The sequence below is a fragment of the Palaemon carinicauda genome, chromosome 21 (assembly GCF_036898095.1).
Source record: "Palaemon carinicauda isolate YSFRI2023 chromosome 21, ASM3689809v2, whole genome shotgun sequence".
NCBI lineage: Eukaryota > Metazoa > Arthropoda > Malacostraca > Decapoda > Palaemonidae > Palaemon > Palaemon carinicauda.
The window spans coordinates 120,714,744-120,737,243 of record NC_090745.1 but is presented as its reverse complement, the minus strand read 5'-3'; the positions used below and the strand labels follow the sequence as shown (position 1 = coordinate 120,737,243).

Below are 22,500 nucleotides of genomic sequence, written 5' to 3'. Positions count from 1 at the left end.
TTCTAACGAGGGTTGTAGCTTGGTTAATAATAATAATAATAATAATAATAATAATAATAATGATAATAATAATAATAATAATAATAATTTTTTCGAGGAATCGATAAATTTGTGAGTATTGACAAGGCCAGGGAGAGGTGTCTCTCTCTGAGGATTTTGTCCACAAATTCAGAATTTTGGCATAATTTGTGGACAAATCTGGGGAAATTGGCTAAGTTGATTACCTTGATAACTTCAATATATAATATGCAGCATTGTAATTTCCTCCGATTTTTTATAGGTCTATATATAAATAGTTTCAATTACTTCTCAGGGGTTTCAGGTTTTAGGAAAATGGGGAAAGGTAGGCATAATAAAATGAAAAAAAAATAGTTGAGGTTGAGTAGAGGGACTTATGGAAATAGACATAGGAAGAAAATATATCTATTATTTTATCTTTTCTTACTCACAGATTTAGTATAATTTTAGAAAAGAGCAGGTTGGAATAATAAATCTCGTAAATTTAATATTTTCGAGATGTGTTACCGATATAGGCCTATACTGAAACCCTGTTAGTTTGCTTGAAAGTTCTTTGAAGAATGTTTCGTTATTTTACATTTAGTTTATTTAAATTGGTATTTGTTTTCAAATGAAACTTCTTATCCCTTTGAAAATATGATTATTTATTGGTTCTTTCGTTTTCAAATTAAAATACCGCACAGTTTCAACCGATTTTAAAAATATTGAATTATGACTTTAGACTATAGATTCTTTCTTGAATCTTGTTTATATTTACTTTGGCTCTTAGTTTACGAGACCGACTCATCAAATATCTTTAAAAATATGACTATTGATTGGGTCTTTCGTTTTCAAATTAAAATACCGCACAGTTTCAACTGATTTTTAAAATACCGAATTATGATTACAGACTATAGATTCTTTCTTGAATCTTGTTTATATTCACTATGGCGCCAGTTTACGAGACCGACTCATCGTGTAAGGTTGTTAGTGTCATAATCTCAAAGTTTTTCTTGACATTGTGCAACAAAATTGTGTTTTGAGGTTTGTTACTTTAATCTTCGTTACCTGAATTTCTTGTATTTCATATAAAAATCTTATAAATGTATTTACATATTCATTTAAACTTCAATCCTTTGTTTTGCAAGTCAAGATCCTAGTTACTGTATTAACTTCAGTACATTCATAATTTCGAATAGTTATTTTGACCATATTGAAATATCCTTTCTTTGTTTACTTGTAGGTGTAATAGACAGTGTCATTTACTTTGAATTTCTGAGATAAAAAAATCCATAGGCCTATATCCGGAAAAGTATAACAGACGTCTTTACGTAATTATTTGTTTAGTCTTTATTTTCATGAATGTCAAAAACTTGTTTATTACACCTATTTGTGTTAATATAACGTTACTTTAAGTCGTGTGTTAAAGCAAGGATAGAAATAGCAGGCTTATATATATATATATATATATATATATATATATATATATATATATATATATATATATATATAATATATATATATATATATATATATATATATATATATATACTGTATGTATATTTATATATATATATATATATATATATATATATATATATATATATATATATATATATATATATATATATATATGGTTAACAGGTAATTCACAGAGCTTTTTAATAGCCGATGCTGTTCTTTCGATATCAGTAATTGAGAAGACAGTGTTATAAAAGGGATTTTGACGTAGGAAAAATCTATTTTTGGGTGAGATGGCCATGTCGTCCTGATGGAAGTTCCCTTCGGCTGCTTCCTACTGTATAATATTTCTGCGAGTGATATTACAAGAGAATTACCATCAGGTATATCCCGGGGTTCCAACCCCTGGAACGACTATCCGTAGATATCGTGTATAATCAGGGACGTATCCTAAGATAACCATAGATATCTGCACCCCCAATAGACCTTACCCAGTCTAATCCACCGAGGGGAAGGATAAGAGAGGGGCCGTTACACATCCTATCACCTTCCGGTGCTCCCATACGTCCCCGGCGCTTTATTCCTTTGTTCGCAGCTTAATCAAATAGAAGCTATTTTGCAGGTATCAAATGTAGGCACATTTGTAGAGTAACAGTACTTAGTTAAAACTTGTCTTTTACTATATGTTTAGTAGCAAAGTACAGCCCAAGGTTAGGTCATGATTCTGTATAACCTTAGACCGTAGGGCGGGTAGCCTAGGGTAGGGGAAAATCCGCAATTTAGTATATTGTCAGCCAAATAATTGATGTTAGGTCAAGGTTATCATAAAAGACAAAAGTTTGATTATGTTTAAGTCAAATTCTTATGTCAAAAGCAACCACATTGTAAAGGAAAGTACTGTATCGTGCAGTACCTAGGTTAGGTTAGTAGTCATCCTGTTGTACTGAAGAAGATACACGAATTCTCTTAAACCCAATTCTCTGAAGATTGAGATTACCTTGATGTTAACTGATATATTTTGATATATATATTGTTGGTACCCTCTTTTTTACTGTGGAAATAATGGTTTAAACAACATAGTAGGTCTATAATGTGTAAATAACAAAAAAAATTGGGAAACTGAAACCAAATATTGTGTTCTGTAATGTTTATAGTGAGGAGGAGGATGTGGTTGACATGAATTGTATTCCACAGTCACTACCTTATGTAAATGCGAAGATGAGAGTTATTAAAAAAAATACCTGCTGTAGGTGGGACTGCTCATATTCTAAATATAATTCTGAAATTCGAGAAGCCATTCGTGACAACGGTGATAGATTTATGTTACGGTGCAGCATATACGTGACAAATAGGTGCTAACTTGCTTTTTATTGTAAGAGATATGATCATATTTCCTAAAGATTAAATGTCTGGTTTCGATTTGAAAGCCCAACCACACCTGTAGCCTTCCTAGTGAACAGCTTAAACTCACTAGCCGTGGCGAGAGACTATCTGCTGTCCATGTGAATGTTAGGAATTTAATTTGGTAAATATATGGCAGAGTCTGTGGAAATGTGCTAGTGATTATGAAACGAAAACGTGGTTCGAATTTCGGCAAATGTAGTAACTGGACACTCGATGTCTATAGTCAATTTTTTTTAATGAGGCGCTTTTGCACTGACTCGCAGGGGTGCCCTTTTAGCTCGGAAAAGTTTCCTGATCGCTGATTGGTTGGACAAGATAATTCTAACCAATCAGATAGTAGGAAAGTTTTCCGAGCTAAAAGGGCACCGCTGCGAGTCGATGCAAATGCGCCTCATAAAGAAAAAGCGAGTATAGGTGTTCCAAAGCTATATTTAGTAACTGCAATAACTAAAGATGATACAAATGTTAATGATTTAGATTGTATCAGTTATAAAAAAAAAAACACTGGTTATAAATGCGAACTAATTTGATATAAAGATTTTATGAGTATGCCCAGTTAGAATTATTAAAGGTATAGATTGTTTTTACAGTTACACATTTTCAGTTAGAAACATCTAATCATCTTTGTGTTTGGTTGAGAATTCTACAGAGCGCTTAATTGTAGGCTATTAAGACGAGTCCTGATATAGAAATGGCCTATTACATTAAACTTAATTTTAAAACAATGCAGAGAAGTGATTAGTTCTTTCATTTTTTTTTTTTTTTCAGATTCACTGCCACAACCGACAACTTGCCTTAAGAATGGAACCCCCAGGAAGCGACACATTTATATGGCTTGGGGTGAGTACTTGGAAAAGGTTTCGACTTTTATCCATTCCGAAAACCAAGGAATTAAATTTCTAATCTTAACGTTTACGAAGGAAATTCAACAGAGCTTCGAACGATGGTAGTGTCGAAGAATTTTCACTTCTGGGTTCTTAACACTGTAGCAATTAATTTAATGTTATGCTAACTCAAAATAGACTTTATGTCACGAATTTCTGTGATGCAGGATTCCTAATTTGTAGAGCGTTAGGGCAAGTTTTTTTTTTTTTTTAACATTTGAGAAACCTTCCAATCTTGTGCTTAATTGTGTAAAATTGTGTCAGCCTCACATTAGCAAAACGGCGATTTGGCATGAATTTACGAAAACATCCCCAAATAAACTAATTTGGACGTTTCCTGCGTTTTCCTGCCATTTCCAGTGATTTTATATAGTAGATGGGCACTTTCCTAACATAAGCTACATATCTTTACTCTGTTGAATAAGTGGAGTAGGTCTAAAGGTGACAGCCAACTGATTTATATACTGAAGTCAACTGGAATTCTCTCTTGTTGCATAGTTATTTTGCTGCGCATAGATATGCACGGGAGGTAAGGAATGAAGTAAGGAAGGAATGCAGAGATGTAACTGGATGAGGATGAGGTAGGAATGACAGCTGTGGATATAACTGAGAGTATACGAGTAGGCCTAATGTACTCAGTTGTTGTAGCACACGAGGAGCGTCAACACAAAAGCGGCCAGAGAAACCGTGACGTAGGAAGAGCCGTTACAGCGCTCGGTGTTGCAGTAGCATATCTTGTATCGTTTTTTGTTCCTCAGTTCCGACTTGCAGTGAGCCTCCTCTACGTCCTCTATGCAGGTCCGAATCTCCACTTCGTCACCTGTTGGGGAGGAGGAATTGTGAGTGTGGGAATAGCAGGTCAATGGAACATGGTTATGAAATTATTATTAGGCTATATTAGGAAGCAATTCTAAAATAGTGAGATGGATATTTTTTTTTTTCAGATTATAGCAAATAAGTGACTGGTATTTTTCTGAAAAGATAATTAAAATAGAAATTATACAATTTTGGCATGCATTTTACATGAAATCTCACGAGGTTGCATTTAAAAGGTTGTATATGATATCGAATCTTCAATTATAAGAACTCTTAATTTACTAAAAACGTAGAAAGAGATGAATCATAGTTTTTTTTTTCTTTTTTTTTTAAGGAAAAATCACTAAAATGCCATTACATGTTCGATGTTTTAAAAAGATATACCGTATAATCTAGTCTGTATGTTATCAACGTAAACGTTACATCGAAATGTAATTAAATATCGCTGCTAATTTTCGTCTAAACAAGAGAGGAGATGGCCACAGTCAGAGCTAATGGGTCTGCCCTTCATCGTGTCTCCGTCTGTGCAGCAGTTTCTCTTTTATCATTCTTACTTTTCAATATATATATATATATATATATATATATATATATATATATATATATATATATATATATATATATATATATATATACATATAATAAATATACATTTAATCGAATGATTATTGCTCAATATTACGTCTCTTTGGGTAACTACGTCCCTTTATGAAACTTCTAATAAAGCCGTTTGGCTAATGTGGAAACTGTTATATAGTAACTCATATTTCTGTAGGCTTACTTTTAAACACATTGCACATATGTATCGTATGTGAACATGTATACTTTTGTCGACATTAAGCCAATTCCTTTCAACAGAGGGTGAGTCTGGGAAAACCAACACAACTATCATTGCCCCATTTATCCTTTTAATTAATGAGATGTTTATAAAACCCTTACGTAGTAGAAACATCCACAGTATAATTAACATCATACATTTTCTAAGATAGCTTATCAGCAGTATGTCAAACCCTCCCAAACACTGTGCAGCATTCACCCTCGATCGTCCTAGATATTAACGGATTCCTTTGCTACTCTACGTAGTAAAAACATCCACAATATCATTACCATCATATATTTACACAGGTAGCTTATCAGCAGTATGTCAAACCCTCCTAAACACTGTGCACCATTCGCCCTTGAACGTCAAAGATATTAACGGATTTCTTAGCTACTCTACGCAGTAAACACCCCCACAATATCATTATCTTCATACATTTACACATATAGATTATCAGCAGTATGTCAAACCCTTCCACACATTGTGCACCATTTACCATTGGGCGTCCTAGATATTAACGGATTTCTTTGCCACTCCACGCAGTAAAAACATCCACAATATCATTACCTTCATGCATTTACACAGGTAGCTTATCAGCAGTATGTCAAACCCTCCCAAACACTGTGCATCATTCGCCCTTGAACGTCATAAATATTAACTGATTTCTTTTTCCATTTCACGCAGTAAAAACATCCACAATATCATTACCTTTATGTATTTACATAGATAGCTTATCAGCAGTTTGCCAAACCCTTCCACACATTGTGCATCATTCGCCCTTGAACGTCAAAGATATTAACGGATTTCTTTGCCACCTTACGCAGTAAAAATATGCACAATATCATTACCTTCATACATTTACACATATAGATTATCAGCAGTATCCCAGCGACTATGGGACACATCATACCATAAAGGTGGGCTTGCACGGTTGAACGGTTCGTCGAACACGGTTCGACAGACAAGTGTTTGAAGTGATGTTCGAACGTGTGAACGGGGTATTTGGTTGTCGAATACGTTCGTTGAACGGTTCGAAGAAAGTCTGTTCTCGCCTGACCTTTGTGGGCGGGGCTTCAATGTCCACAAACCTTATGCGTTTGTGGCTGACTCCACATCTTCGACCCGTTGACAAGCAGGTTCGACCACTGGGTTCGACGAACCGTTTGATAAGCAGGTTCGACAAGCAGGTTCGACGAGCTGTTTGACAAGCAGGTTCGACAACCGGGTTCGACGAACCGTTTGACAAGCAGGTTCGACAACCAGGTTCAACGAGCTGTTTGACAATCAGGTTCGACAAGCAGGTTCGACGAACCGTTTGACAAGCAGGTTCGACAACCGGATTCGACGAACCGTTTGACAAGCAGGTTCGACAACCAGGTTCGACGAGCTGTTTGACAAGCAGGTTCGACAACTGGGTTCGACGAACCGTTTGACAAGCAGGTTCGACAACTGGGTTCGACCTTCTAAACCCGCTTAAGATATTCCAGATATCTCCCTGCAAGGGGTGTGTCACAGCTAGACTAACAGTGCTCTAAACCCTTAATTCCATGATTGCGCAGGTATCAGGAGCTCTAAAGAGCTACCCTGATTTACAAGAAATACTCCTCTTTTTGTGAAATTCCCTTTCTTTGATAAAACCAATTAGTGTGTTGCTAATGTTATGGCTAAGGAAACTGGCTGAGTTTTTGTACAGCATAAGCTTGGCTGGAGTTGAGTTCCCAAGTGGAGAATGCATTTTAATATCTTCATGCATATCTACCCTGCTGCAAGAGCCATTGAAGGGCTGTTAACAAAAGGCTTAAAGGTGGAATTAGAGAAAAAAAGCCAGACTATCTAAATTTTAAAGCATCTATAGTTTTCCTCCATTGTTCAGAATATCAGGAGCCAGGATATGGCTGGAATTGAAAAAAAAAATGTGGAAAGTAAAACTATGAGTTCAATCTTAAATCTACTTTTAAAAAAGCATCCAAACTCATGACTATACTAATTCATTAATGGCTTCTCATCATCACCTCTTTTCTTTCCCTACATGAGGACTTTTCCAGTTTTTGGTGATACCCCCAAAGATATGCTGTTCAAATAAAAACTTTGTTTACCTGTTTCCTTGACATTATTGGAGTCCCAAATTGTTAGTTTCATTGGTATACCCAGGCAATCTGCTGGTGCCCTATCCATTTATTTGATATAACCATAAATTTTATCAATTATCTCAGCCTGAATGTAATTGTATCTACTTTCTACAAATGCATTTTCTCTCTTGAATCATTAAAGTCCAAACAAAAATGATCCTTTGCTCTTGTAGAAGACACTTTCAAATATAGACGTTGTAAGACCACGTCACTTTTTAAGATATCCAGAAGAAATAGTTTTAGGTCCAATTGCAAATGTTGTGGGAGGTAATAAATCATAAAAGACCAAAAGATGAAAGCTGTGAATAAGTATTGTAAAGCCATATTTTTATAGAGGCTGTTACATTGTGCTCTGCCAGTTATCCAGTTCTCCCAGGCTTCTTTATCAGGGATTCTTTAAGTTTGACACTTCTACAGCCATCTTTTATTTATGATAACTTTTTACCCACAAATTTAAAAGCTGCTTCTTCCAAAATATTGAGATCTCTGTCCCAATACTGACAGCTCAGTAACATATGGAATAGTTAGTGGATTTAGTGAAGTTCTAAATTCCCATCTTAAAGACTTTGAAAGCTATGGATCTACATTCCAGGGGCTTTGCTTTCATAATGGCAGTTCATGATGGATAGCTATCCATAGCACTGACAATACATTGGTCATCTTCAGGAGAACTAGCTGTTACTTATGGTCTTCAGTATTTGAGAGTTGTTGTTTTGCTATCGCTTCTTTCAGAGTATAGCCTGTAGCAGGTGATAACTGAACCATATCCAAGGTGATCTTTGAAACTATATTAAAAATAACTGAAAAGATGTGGGGAGTCCTGCATGATTCCCAAGAAATGAATTACTGGTTACGTGGTCCAGCTTCTGGTTCTCGCATCGATGGAAAATCCTGCATAAGAAAAAACGTAGGAATTGCCTAAATTACACCAAAAAATTAGTGCCAGTCCAAAGCAAATACAGTCAGGTCGTGAAAAGAAAACCAGAAGCATTTTCAAAATCCTTTCAGCATTCAGTTATTTGCCTGTTAGTTTTCTAGGCTTTTTAAAGGCCTCAGAGTGTGCTATTGTATGTTTTGCACATCCAACCAGCCATATCATTAATGAACCCCTTCTGAACCACAAAGTCGTAGTAATCATCAGTCTTCATGTATGAAAGGGATCTTGAAGCTAAATCATCAAAAGATCTTTACCATCAATAATTGTTAATGTTATTAAACGATAATTAGATGGAGCATCATTTGGACGATTTTGAAAAGTTATACCAGTGACTGGAGTATCGAAGTTTGGCCATATTGACTGCAGAATTAGTAGTTCTGTCTGCAAGGTGGAGGCGTTGTCTGAGACCCTTCAGTTATTTTAAAAGGAGTTGGAATATACAGCAGAGCCTGCAGCTGATATGTTCCTGTCAACAAAACCATCTGTGAAATAGAAAATTGTGACGTAGTGTAAGGCGGTGTAACATGAATGGAGTCTTTGTTATAGACGATGTGGGATACCATTTGGACCAGAAACAGCATCATTCCTTTCGTCTTTAGGAAGTTTATCTTTTGTTTGTGAAGGATATAGGTTTGTTGACCTTCATAACACCTGAAGGATGCTGATAAGTCCCATGCCTAACAGTATCAGAATAAGTGTCTGTGAAAAAAAAAATATATATAGGCCTCTTGAGTATGAAATTTTGGCTCAGGGTTCTGCCTAATGCAAAAAGAGCTTCTCTGCAGCTTTGTAAACACTTTTCTGAAAGATTCCATTTTCTGTTTGAAGTTGTAAGAATATCTTAAAAAACATCAGTTGTTTATTTTTTGCATTGCACCTTTCAGAGCATAAACAATTATGACACTATGAATGAGCACATCTTGGATACTGATGTCTGAGTAATATGAAATATTTTTTAACTTTCACTGAAAAAACTTCAAATTAAAAACTGAATCTTCATGCTTATTATCTCTATGTATTCACTCCTCCACAGGCCTCATCCTTTTAGAATTACTTAATAGCATTCATTTCTCGAACCCACTTTTTGAATTGGAGATTGAACTGAGTTTTATTTGGTAATTTTTCGAAACCAATGATCACAGTACAACGCTGGACGACAGACAGCTTCTCACTTTGTACACTCAATCCATGTTACCCTGTTACTACTTTGCCCTATGTTATGCTGTGTTGCCGTGCCCTTTCCTGTGCTGTACTGCCCTCTGATATGGTGTGATGTGCTGGCCTAAAAACTGTAGAAAATAGTAACTAGTTTCGACACTTCACAGGACTCTTTACATGTCCATAAAAACTCGTTACTTTAGTGAATAGGAAAGAAGTTGAGAAAGAGTTCTATTGTAGATCTAAGTCACATTTGATGAATCTTAAGTGTGATCGTAATAAATGTATGGATGCTATTCTGGAAACGGTTCTTGAATGTTTTAGTAAAGTTTCACAGATGTTAATGTTTAAAATTGTGTCGGTTAGAAACAGAACACTTTAAATTTTAGTTTACGAATACCAAGTCTCAGTGTTCTGTGTGTTTGAAAATAAGAGTGTGAGTCCAGCAGGGTTTTGTGGGTAAAGACTCGTCTTAATAATAAAAAAAAAAAACTTATCAGTAATATCTTATATTGCTTTCCCCACATGTGAGGGTGTTTATTTTCTTCCATTCTCCTGGTTATTAAATATGCCTTCGCATGATTCTTCATTAGTACTGTACAAAATTACCTTCAAAATACAATTTATTTAAGAATGGGGTCAGGGGGATAACTTTACAGGAAAGGTAGAAAGGTTATGAGCATGACTTTGGAAGGGGAGAATCGTTGCCTTTTATCATTTCTTAGTTGTTGAGACACAGCAAAAGAGCCACCACGAGCACGGTGACGGTCACAGACACGTAAGAAGAACCGTTGCATCGCTCAGTGTTGCAGTAGCAGAGTTTGTACTTTTTACCACTCCGCTCCTCCGAGATGCAACGTGCTACCTCTGTTTCGTTTGTGCAAGTGCGCATCTCGACTTCGTCTCCTGTAACAAGTGGGGGGAGAAACAAACTTGACATACTGTAATAATAAAAGAGTGAAAAGCACCAGCTGGACAGAACTAAGTTGCCCGTGTGTTTAAAAATACTTATATTGCATATAAAGATCAGTATTTGATGACGTTGATTCGTTGTTTCTGTAAATGGCAAAGAAGAAGAAAATGGTTTTGCGGAGAACATGCAGACTTTCTCTTTTCTCCTTGTGGGATGCAGACTATAATCGCGAGCATAGAAGCAATGGAAAGAAGGGTAAATGCTAGGACTAATGTATGTCACTATGCAGTTATATAACAATACTCAGTGCAAGGATGGTCAGCACGATGCAAAAAATATATATATGCAGTGATCCGTTGCATGGTGAATCCCTTTACAGAGTCTATTAGGGATTATGAAAAAAGAAGAGAATCATGCAAAATGTACGGTCGATGATAGATCGAGTCTCGCCTCGGTCCGTGCGTTTCAGCTGTTTACTGGGGAGGTTACTGCTGTGGTAGGGCTTGGTCGGTTGACGTTCTGATGAGTATATCTTCCGGGGAAACCTTTAAACTAGATCGTATTTTTGTATTTCCATTGTAGATGTAAAAAATTTTTGTTAGAAAAATATTACTGTAAATTGAGATATAATTTAATATGGGGATTTTACTTAACATACATTCATTGCGTTCAGGTCTTCACTAATATTGACCTGAAATTCCAGAGGAATTTATTAATCATCCTAGAATTCTCTCTCTCTCTCTCTCTCTCTCTCTCTCTCTCTCTCTCTCTCTCTCTCATAAAAGGCAGTTATAATTTTGGATAATTCCTTCTTTAACTGAAGCGCCGACGAAGTTTGAGAACGGTCTTATCAACTGTTAGAAATGTAACTATACATAGGCCTATAACGTTTTACGTTGATTTTATAGTTGTTGCGTTATTACATTTTTTCCGCTGTATTGATTACATATGTAATTACTGTACTTCATTATAGATTCAATGAACATTAGATATCTCTCTCTCTCTCTCTCTCTCTCTCTCTCTCTCTCTCTCTCTCTAAATAAGTCACGTTAGATTTAAGAGAAGAAAAGACATACGCTCATCTCTCTCCCCCCCCCCCCTCTCTCTCTCTCTCTCTCTCTCTCTCTCTCTCTCTCTCTAAATAAGTCACGTTAGATTCAAGAGGATAAAAGACACGCTTATCTATCTCTCTCTCTCTCTCTCTCTCTCTCTCTCTCTCTCCTAAATAACACCAATACGGTTGCAGTGAATATTGCTTTAATAGGTTATTAATTCTAGAATTCCATATTTGTCTTTTGTTTCTTAAAAAAAAAAGTGTTGCATAGTTTACAGGCAAAGTATTGTGGGACTAACCGTCTCACCTTAGGCCTATAGTCAATTCTTTTTAGTGAGGCAAACACCGACTCACAGCGGTGCCCTTTTAGCTCGGAAAAGTTTCCTGATCGCTGATTGGTTGGACAAGATACTTCTAACCAATCAGATAGCAGGAAGCTTTTCCGAGCTAAAGGGGCACTGCTGCGAGTCATCGCAAATGTGCCTCATTAAAAAAATATGAGTATAGAGCCTATGGTTACTTAGCACTTAAAATACTGTCTGCCTTATACTTTTCTATCACAGTTATATACTCAGTATTGGTATAAAAGTCACTTGAGTAGCATTTATCAAAGTTAGAAAATTTATCTTGAGATGAATGTTGGTAAATTGAATGACATTTAGTGAACTGAAATTGAGGAGACTTGCTCTGTGTAAGGTAGACAGGGAAATATAATTATTTACCTAATCTGCATATTTTACGCTTTTAAATTTTCAATTTGAAACGTATGTTATTAGAGAAGAGATACATGTCGACTGTGGGGTCCGAAGCCTCAATATATTTGTCGCGAACGAAATGAGTGACCTTATATGAAATGCCAAATTTTTAAAAAGATATCTCACCCAACCCGTAGCCCCGTCATTCCCTAACCATACATTTCGGAGCGAGGTGGTGGTGGTGCTGTGGGGGGGGGGGGGGGGCAGCTGATATTTTCAGCGGCGGAGTCAATAACTCCTATACCAATCATTATATTAAAATGAAATTTCAAGGGAGTATTTAGTAATATATAAGCGTTGTTTCTGCCAATTTTCATGTTCATACCTGGTATAGGCGTGCCCTGGCTATCGCTTTTGTTCGTAAGTGACGACTTTTGGCTAAACAATCAGTGAGGAGGAACAAATTACTCCTAAAGTTTTACAGACATCCAAATTATTTTCAGAGGATTTGATGGGTGTTATGTGAACTACATTCATACCAATTTTCTTATCAATACTTGCCATAGAAAAGTCACAGTAGCCATTTTCGATATCAGCGGGAGGCCAATTTTCGGCGGCGTCGTAAATTACTCGGAGGAAACTTCACATATCTAAATGAAATTTTCAGGGGTTTATGAGATGGATATTTACTTTGTTCATACCAATTATCATGTTGATATCTGCCATAGAAAAGCCACAGCAAACGTTTATTTCGGTATTGGTTGAATGGTTATTTTTGGAGGTGGAGTAAATTATCCCTAGAATAATTCACATATCCAAATGAAAATTTCAGGGAGTGGTGGAAAACATAGCTTCTCTGTTTCTGCCAAATTTCATGATGATATCTATAATTGAAAAGACACAGCTATCGTGTAGCCTTCTTAAATATGCTGGTAAATGTAGCAACATTACAGTGAGCTGCTTGATAGTGAGCGACATCAACGAGGGACAATGCCGATCTCAGAAACAATATCCGTCCCGAGTTCAGCTATTATTATTATTATTATTATTATTATTATTATTATTAGCTAAGTTACTACTCTAGTTGGAAAAGCAGGATGCTAGCCCAAGGGCTCCAATAGGGAAAAGTAGCCCTTGGGCTTATAGCATCTTGCTTTTGCAACTAGGATTGTAGCTTGGCTGATAATAATAATAATAATAATAATAATAATAATAATAATAATAATAATAATAATAATAATAATAAATATAATAATAATAATAATAATATGTAACTGATCTATTTTAATGTTACTGATATTGAATATTCTATATATCTTTATTTCTCCAAATTGCGTATTCGTTATTTCTCTATTTAATTTCCGCACTAGGCTGCTTTCCCAGTTGGAGACCTTGAGCTTGTAACATTTTACTTTTCCAACTAGGGTTGTAGCTTGACTAGTAATAATCGTGATAATGATGAATTGCTACATCAGCTATTTTTTGATAGCCAATGCCACGGATAAGTAACAATTATGAAGGCAATTATCGACAAATAAAGACTGCAGAAGAACAAATGTTATCTATAACGCTTGTTATAAATTCTGACATTAAGAGAGGAGTAAAATCCTGCTGCAGAATGCAGGGAGTGATACCAGAGATAAGGACCCAACTAACTCGACGTTGCTCCTGTTGCATTGGCATATGCAGTCTACAATAAAACTACTTTATATTAGGAGGTCTGATGACGTGAAGTCTTTCAAGAAGAAATTAAAGTTTTGGTTTCAGTGGGATGAGACGATTATTATGATTCTCTTCCTATGTCTCATGAGACTTGGCTATAGAACTAAATGTAAGGGGGTCCTGCATCGAAATGTCAAGGGGTCCTGCAGCGAAATGTAAGGGGGTCCTGCAGCCAAATGTCAAGGGGTCCTGTAGCGAAATATCAGGGGTCCTACAGTGAAATGTAAAGGGGTCCTGTAGTGAAATGTAAAGGGGTCCTGTAGTGAAATGTAAAGGGGTCTTGCATCGAAATGTCAGGGGGTCCTGCAGCTTAATGTAAGGGAGTCCTGCAGGGAAATGTTAGGTGTTTCTGCAGCGATATGAAGGGGGTCCTGCATCGAAATGTAAGGGGGTCCAGCAGTGAAATGTCAGGGGGTCCTGCAGCGATATGTAAGGGGGTCCTGCAACGAAATGTATGGGGGTCCTGCAGCAAAATGTAAGGGGGTCCTGCAGCGATATGTAAGGGGGTCCTGCAGCGAAATGTAAGGGGGTCTTGCAGTGAAATGTCAGGGGGTCCTGAAGCTTAATGTACGGGGGTCCTGCAACGAAATATATGGGGGTCCTGCAGCGAAATGTAAGGGGGTCCTGCAGAAAAATGTAAGGGGGTCCTGCAACAACATGTATGGCGGTCCTGCAGCGAAATGTAAGGGTGTCCTGCAGCAATATGTAAGGGGGTCCTGCAGCGATATGTAAGAGGGTTATGCAGTGTAATGTAAAGTGGTCCTGCAGCGAAATGTAAGAAGATCCTGCAGCTTAATGTAACAGAGTCCTGTAACGAAATGTAAAGGGGTCCTGCAGTGAAATGTAAGGGGCTCCTGCAGCTTAATGTAAGGGGGTCCTGCAGCGATATGTAAGGTGGTCCTGAATCGAAATGTAAGGGGGTCCTGCAGCGAAATGTCAGGGGGTCCTGCAGCGATATGAAAAGGAGTCCTGTAGCAAAATGTAAGGGGGTCCTGCATCAAAATGTCAGGGGGTCCTGCAGCGACATGTAAGGGGGTCCTGAAGCTTAATGTAAGGGGGTCCTGCAGCTTAATGTAAGGGGTCCTGCAGCTTGATGTCAGGGGGTCCTGCAGCGAAATGTCAGGGGGTCCTGCAGCGAAATGTCAGGGGGTCCTGCAGCGAAATGTCAGGGGGTCCTGCAGCGATACGTAAGGTGGTCCTGCATTGAAATGTCAGGGGGTCATGCAGCGATATGTAAGGGGGTCCTTCAGTGTAATGTCAGGGGGGTCCTGCAGCTTAATGTCAGGGGGTCCTACAGCAAAATGTCAGGGGGTCCTACAGCAAAATGTCAGGGGGTCCTGCAGCAATACGTAAGGTGGTCCTGCATTGAAATGTCAAGGGGTCATGCAGCGATATGTAAGGGGGTCCTTCAGCGTAATGTCAGGGGGTCCTGCAGCTTAATGTCAGGGGGTCCTGCAGCGAAATGTCAGGGGGTCCTGCAGTGATACGTAAGATGGTCCTGCATTGAAATGTCAGGGGGTCATGCAGCGATATGTAAGGGGGTCTTTCAGCGTAATGTCTGGGGGTCCTGCAGCGATACTTAAGGTGGTCCTGCATTGAAATGTAAAGGGGTCCTGCAGTGAAATGTCAGGGGCTCCTGCAACATAAAATTCAGCGGAGAGAGAAGGTAAAAATTTGTAGACATGAGCATTTCAAGTCTTGTGGAACCTAACCATTACAAGAATAGAGCCTGTGAGGGGTGGGGGGCGGACAAGTTCCAATTATCCTTGCTAATTGCAAATTAAGTATAGTGAGACCACCACTGCCACCAAACCAAATTCTATGAATGAATTGGGTCACATTTATAAGGTGGAGGTGGTCTATTGGAAACGTCCCTGCCTCGCGTTCTGCTGGACGGGAGATCTAGTCCCGCTCAGACTCGATAGTTTCTTGTAGTGTCTGCAACCTCACCCTCCTACTTTCTGAGTCATCAGCTGCCATTGCTTGGCCCTCCCTGGTCCTAGCTTGGGTGGAGAGGGGGCTTTGGTGCTGATCATATATATATGTGGTCAGTCTCTTGAGATTTGTCCTGCTAGCTAGGGCAATATCACTGTCCCTTGCCTCTGCCACTCATGAGTGACCTTTAAACAAAACGGTTTGACCGGGAAGCACCTAGGAGGAATAATGGGCCGGGGAAGCATCGTTGGGACAGCGTTGCCAACTGAAATGATCTTCCACAGGAACAGTGTTGCAAATTCAAATGTTTTCATCTGTAGGGTCGTGTTACCAATTCAAATATTCTTCCGCAGGGGCAGCAATACTCCGCTAGGACAGTGCCCGAGGGGTATCCTCAGAGGGAGCCTCTTAACCTGGTTCTGCATCGTCGTTGTTTATCGACCAGAATCAATTTAGCTCGGTGGGGATTTTGGTTTCATTTTCATAGAAATAAAAATTTGAGTTTTAGGCGGGATGGGAAGTAGTTGGGTGTCAAGTTTATAAATGGGAATGGTTGGACTTTAGGTTTGAAAATTTTGACAGGGGAAGGATGACGTATGCTAAAGAATCGATTATTATTATTTCATTCGTGTCTTTTAAAAAACTAAACTTAAGTTAAAATTTATCAAGTGGGTTTGAATGTCATGGTGAAAATAGGACTGGATGATTTTTGTTAAAAAGGGAAAAGGGAGTGGGAACAGGTTTTTAATTTTGTACTTTATAAAAGTGATACAATTCATAAGTTGAAAAAAAAATGATCTTAGATTTGTATGAAGATAAAGGGCATACCATTCGTACAAAGAATAAAATGGAATGGTTTAAGAAATCAAAATGTCAAGCATTTGTTAAGAAAAATAGTTAAATGTGTATTAGGGAAACCGAAGTTGGGTCTTCGAATTAAAAAAGAATAAAGTTTGTCTTCATGTTTGTAATTTTTTTTTTTTTGTTAACTTTGCAAATATTGTTTAGAAAGTCTGAAGTTTTTAGTTTGTAACAAAACACCTTTATTATTTAGGTTTCCTTAAGAATAGGGACTATTTAAATATCAAGTTTATATCAGAAGACACTGGCGTTTGATTTTGGAGTTCTGGGTGTTGCCCCAGGAAGAATACTCATACTTGACTGTGGCCATCGTGTCCAGTGCTCTTACATATTGAGCAAATTATTGTGTATGATTGGAAAATACGAATTTAAACAATGCTGCACTACGTTATTAGAAGGGAGAGTTTCTTCCACTTGTAAAACAGATAAAAGGAAAGACTTGGAGTGGAAATTCTATGAATCTTACAAAACATTAAGACGATGAATGATCAAGAAATTTGTTTTGGAGTTGAGTTCAAGCTCTTTGTGGATGAGAGTATTCAATTTCTCCACCAATGACACTGGGAATGCTAATTATAGATTAGTTAAAGTTAAAGTATAGGGGTTATCTAAATAGCTGAATGAAAATGAAAATTAGGCAGTTAAAGTTGAGGGATAAGTTAAGAATTGCATTGATCACATCCAAGTGGTTATTAACACAATTTGGAGTGTTTCTGGATTGACCTTTGTCCTTCAGTGCTCAAATAAATAATGAAAATAAGTACTGAATCTCATCTAGAATATATTGCTTTCGTTAAAAGGCATCTCGAGTGTTTTGCTAACAAACTCGTGAGTGTCACTAATGGAATGGTCCACTTTGATTTAATCTATTACAGATTACCCAAAGTACAACTCAGGATATTGAAAATTATAATAAACAGAGAGATAAGATTAATCATGTGAGTAGCACCTTGAGATAAGTTTTCTCCTGTACTAAATAAGCAGCACTGACTGCCGATTCATGTTAAAATAATTGTTCACTGGCTACTTTCCTCTTGGTATGGGTTGAAGAGACTCTCTAGCTATGATTTGTAGCTCTTTTTAGAAAGACAATCAAAATTCAAACCATTGTTCTCCAGTCTAGGGTAGTGCTATAGCCTCTTTATCATGGTTTCCATTGTCCTGGGTTAGGGTTCCCTTCATCTGTTTTTTTTTTTTTTTTTTTTTTTTTTTTTTTTTTTTTTTTTTTTTTTTTTTTTTTTTTTTTTTTTAGTTTAAATGTATGAACATTTTACTTTAATGTTGTTGTTTTTAAAATATTTCATTACAATTGTTCACTACTTCTCTTGTAGTTTATTTATTTCATTATCTCCTTTCCTCACTTGGCTATTTTTTCCTGTTAAAGCCCTTGGGCTTATAGCATCCTGCCTTTCCAACTAAGATTGCAGCTTAGCAATAACTCATTATTTGAAATATTTGCCTCACTTCACACAGTCAATAAATCCTGCCAAGACGATGTCATTTACAAAGATTTTCAATTCACTGGAACCAAGATGCATTTCGACTGTAGGTTCTGAGGCTTTTAAATATTATGCAAGAAGATTGTATAATTAACCCCCTCTTTACATAATAAGACTGATGATATTAAGACTTTCAAGAACAAGTTTAAGATTTGTTTGTTTAGTCATATGATTTGACAATTAGTCATATAGATTTGACAATTAATACTGGACTAAGCTGTATGAAATTTTAAGTATTTATGCTTGGTGTACAGTACAGAATAAACAATTTATATTGGTCCTGCGGTGCACCGAAGCTCTTCCTACGGACCAGATAAGAATAATACGGTGAAGTCGATTTTAATTGTCAAATGTACACCATGGAAAGTGATAAAAATAAATAGGAAAGACTTCAAGTCCTCTGGGATAGATATGATTGGTCTTTAGTCCAAGTGGGAAGTTCTTGTAAAAACTCTGGACTGCATATTAGAAAACTTTAGAAACTAGATTCAAGGAGTACCTTGGGCTCCAATAACTTGAGAAATAGTTTCAACTAAGACTTCAATTCTTCTTGGATAGATATGAGTCTCCTTTAGTCCAAGTGGGAACTTCTTGTAAAAACTCTGGACTACATATTAGAAAATTCTAGAAACTAGATTCAAGGAGTATCTTGGGCTCCAATAACTTGAGAAATAGTTTCAACTAAGACTTCAATTCTTTTTGTATAGATATGAGTCGCCTTTAGTCCAAGTAGGAACTTCTTGTACAAACTCTGGACTACATATTAGAAAATTCTAGAAACTAGATTCAAGGTGTACCTTGGGCTCCAATAACTTGAGAAATAGTTTCAACTAAGACTTCAATTCTTCTTGGATAGATATGAGTCGCCTTTAGTCCAAATGTGAGCTTCTTATACAAACTTTGGACTGCATATTAGAAAACTTTAGAAACTAGATTCAAGGTGTAGGCTACCTTGGGCTCCAATAACTTGAAATATTTTTCAACTACCCTCGTGTTGACATGATTAGCTGGCAGTATGATGCATAGCTAATCTTTCAAAGACTCCGGACATCCAGTTCAGTTAGCTTAAAAGTCATTGCTCTTATCTTAAAGATTATTGTAGCTTTAATCAGCTGCCAGGGTAGCTCAATCAGTACAGAGGTTATCTTATCTCAAAGTGCAACATCTATTATCAAGCTTGCTGCTCTGTTTATTATAATTTTCAACATCCCATGTTGTACCATAACTAAATTGTAATAGGTAGAGTTGCATTTATCTCTGATAACCAGTTAATCACAAGTTTTTAAGGGAATATTTATCTAGATACCTTGTAATAAATTGTATTATTTGAGCAATTACAGACGAATTCCAACCAAATGAAAAATTTGAAAAGAAAAAGATTGATTTGACTTTTATAAAACTTTTTATAAAATTAAGACATTACTTGATTTTGCAGCTTTGCTGTGTCCTTTTGTGTCTGTTTATGATGTTTTGATTTACTGATTTATTTTATTTTTTAAGTCGGGGTTTATTTTAGTAATCAAAATATCGGACTTTAAATATTAAGAGACAACAGGGTTGTAAGACAAAGAAGACGTGCTTTGGGTAGTACGCACTCAATGATGCTCTATAACTAATGATATTCTTTCATAATCAGTAAATTTTTATATAAAGTTTGTCATGTAGTATGATCCAAAAAAAAATATGAACTTAAACTAATATGAAAATGCATGACTTTCCAAAAAAAAAAAAAGAGAATCTTAGCAGTCTTTATATTTGTTTCCCTTAAATGGCATGCTCAGGCAGATAGAAATATCCTAAATAAAAAATCAATCATGAGAAAATAATAGTTTCAATCGATGACGCATTTAGATGCATGAAAGAAAACCTAGCCTATTCCTAAACATTCCAAAAATAGGTTAAAAGAATAAATCAATATCTCTCTCTCCCGGGTAATGGAAAGAAAACGGTAACGAGCGCATTGGGGAAACTCACCTAATTCGGCCGTGATTGTCATACAGGAACCTTTACATTCGGCGTCTGTGACACAGTCCCCTGTGCAGTTGTAGCATATCCTGGCGTCGCCTGTAGGGAATGAAAATTATCTTTTAATAATTATTGCTGTTATAAAGTTGGAATAAAAATTATCTTTTAATAATTGTTGATGTTATAAAGTATGTTAAAGTACATCAGTTATTTGGATGAGGTTTAATATATTTTGAAATAAGTAAAATCAATGATTTAAATATTTTTTATGTAAGGTATTTCATGGATGATTCTGGCTATTTGTATTATATATTTTTTATAGAAATAAATGATAATAGTGGAAATAATGAACAGTACAAAGTATCTAACTATGAAATAAGGATAACATTGTTTGAAAATATTACTTTTTTCAAAGAAATAAGTTAATTGAACTGAATCCTATTTAATCCCGTAAATTATAGCAACCCTCCATCACACACACACACACACACACACACACACACACACACACACACACTAAAGTCACCTGTGTGTTAAGATCTCATGCTATGGTAGGCCGCGAAATTTTAATATATTTAACTTTTCATTCACTATTATTATTATTATTATTATTATTATTATTATTATTATTATTATTATTATTATTATTATTATTATTATTATTATCCAAGCTACAACCCTAGTTGGAAAAGCAAGATGCTATAAGCCCAGGGGCTCCAACAGGGAAAAATAGCCCAGTGAGGAAAGGAAATAAGGAAATAAATAAATGAAGAGAACAAATTAACAATAAATTATTCTAAAATAAGTAACAACGTCAAAACAGACATGTCATATATAAACTATTAACAACATCAAAAACAAATATGTCATAAATAAACTGATTGACATTCATTTTTGTTTCTTCTAGAGAATAAAATGTTTAAGGAATAATTCCTCTTTTCCTTAAACAACTGTGGCGCTGTATGACCATGTGGCACAAAATCAATAAATGCAGGTCCTAAAAATATCCTGTCATTATCATGACCTGGTTCGGAGTCATTACAACCCTCGCCACGGTCACCTGGAGTCTTTCCTCTTGTAGTGTTTATTACGATCAACTTGTGTACGTGACCCGTCAAAAATGACTGCTAAATATTTAGATTAATATGCATACACACAAATCGTTTACCAAAAGGCAGAAAAAGAAAAAAAAATAAAAAAAAATCTGGGTTATGTTGTAATAAAATTCAGAGAATACTCAAACAGAGAGGGGGTAGTCATACCCTGTTGAGAGGGTATACCCCTAGAGGTACACACAGAAACCAATATCTCCCAAACATAGCCCAAACTGCCATGTTGTAGTTAGTAAAAGGGGGTTGAATAGGGTTGAATTTCGTCACCCTCATAAACTAACTGCCTAAGTCATTTTCTCCACTTGTTGGGAAATCAAAAAGAAACCTTCTCATTTCCTAATTCTTTATATCATTGTCTTGAGTTTCAATTCACAAATTCTTAATAGAAGAATTTGTGAATTAGAATTTGTTAATTGAAGCTCACCACAATGATATAAAGAATTAGGAAATGAGAAGGTTTTTTTTTGATTTCCCAACAAGTGGAGAAAATGACTTAGGCAGTTAGTTTATGAGGGTGACGAAATTCAACCCTATTCAACCCCCTTTTACTAACTACAACATGGCAGTTTGGGCTATTTGTGGGAGATTTTGGTTTCCGTGTGTACCTCTAGGGTATACCCTCTCAGCAGGGTATGACTACCCCCTCTCTGTTTGAGTATTCTCTGAGTTTTATTACAACATAACCTAGCTTTTTTTCTTCTTCTTCTTCTGCCCTTTGGTAAACTTGTGCTTCACTTTCATACTCATATTTGAAACTGGTTCTTTATATCCATAGGAATTTTAAAATTGATTTATAGCAGAGTATTTTTGTCGTAAGATCAGCTTCCTTGTTTCCATGAAGATCCTATTTGTTTTATAAATCCAATTTCTAAAAACTTGCTATTTTCTTCTAACAAAGAAAATACTGCTAAAGAGTGCTTGGGTCCTTTGACTGGCCAGACAGTACTATGTTGAATCCTTCACTCTGGTTACGGTTAATTTTCCCTTTGCCTACATATACACCGAATAGTCTGGCCTATTTTTTATATATTTCTCCTCTGTCCTCATACACCGGACAACACTGATGATACCAAACAATTCTTCTTCACCCAAGGGGTTAACTGCTGCACTGTAATTGTTCAGAGGCTACTTTCCTCTT

General features: G+C 36.4%; 2 protein-coding genes across 5 annotated transcripts in view; one reads left to right on the top strand and one right to left on the bottom strand.

Annotated features, from left to right (window-relative positions):
• LOC137615443 (uncharacterized) overlaps positions 1-22,500 on the top strand; it is a 148,701-nt gene that overhangs the window by 579 nt on the left and 125,622 nt on the right. For 2 of the 3 annotated variants that reach the window (XM_068345321.1, XM_068345319.1), the window contains exons 1-2: positions 1-1,041; positions 3,631-3,702. The exon at positions 1-1,041 is cut by the window's left edge and continues 579 nt beyond it. In XM_068345321.1, coding sequence (XP_068201422.1) covers positions 3,664-3,702 — 39 coding nt within the window. In that variant the 5' untranslated portion in view covers positions 1-1,041; positions 3,631-3,663. Of the gene's footprint in view, positions 1,042-3,177; positions 3,703-22,500 lie in introns of those variants that run through there. The other variant, XM_068345320.1, reaches the window with a different exon arrangement.
• LOC137615445 (uncharacterized) overlaps positions 3,269-22,500 on the bottom strand; it is a 36,306-nt gene continuing 17,074 nt past the window's right edge. The window contains exons 3-5 of one of the 2 annotated variants that reach the window (XM_068345322.1): positions 20,260-20,349; positions 10,315-10,512; positions 4,432-4,566 (exon numbers count right to left, since the gene is read on the bottom strand). In XM_068345322.1, the coding sequence (XP_068201423.1) occupies positions 10,328-10,512; positions 20,260-20,349 (275 nt within the window). In that variant the 3' untranslated portion in view covers positions 4,432-4,566; positions 10,315-10,327. Of the gene's footprint in view, positions 4,567-10,314; positions 10,513-20,259; positions 20,350-22,500 lie in introns of both variants that reach the window. The other variant, XM_068345323.1, reaches the window with a different exon arrangement.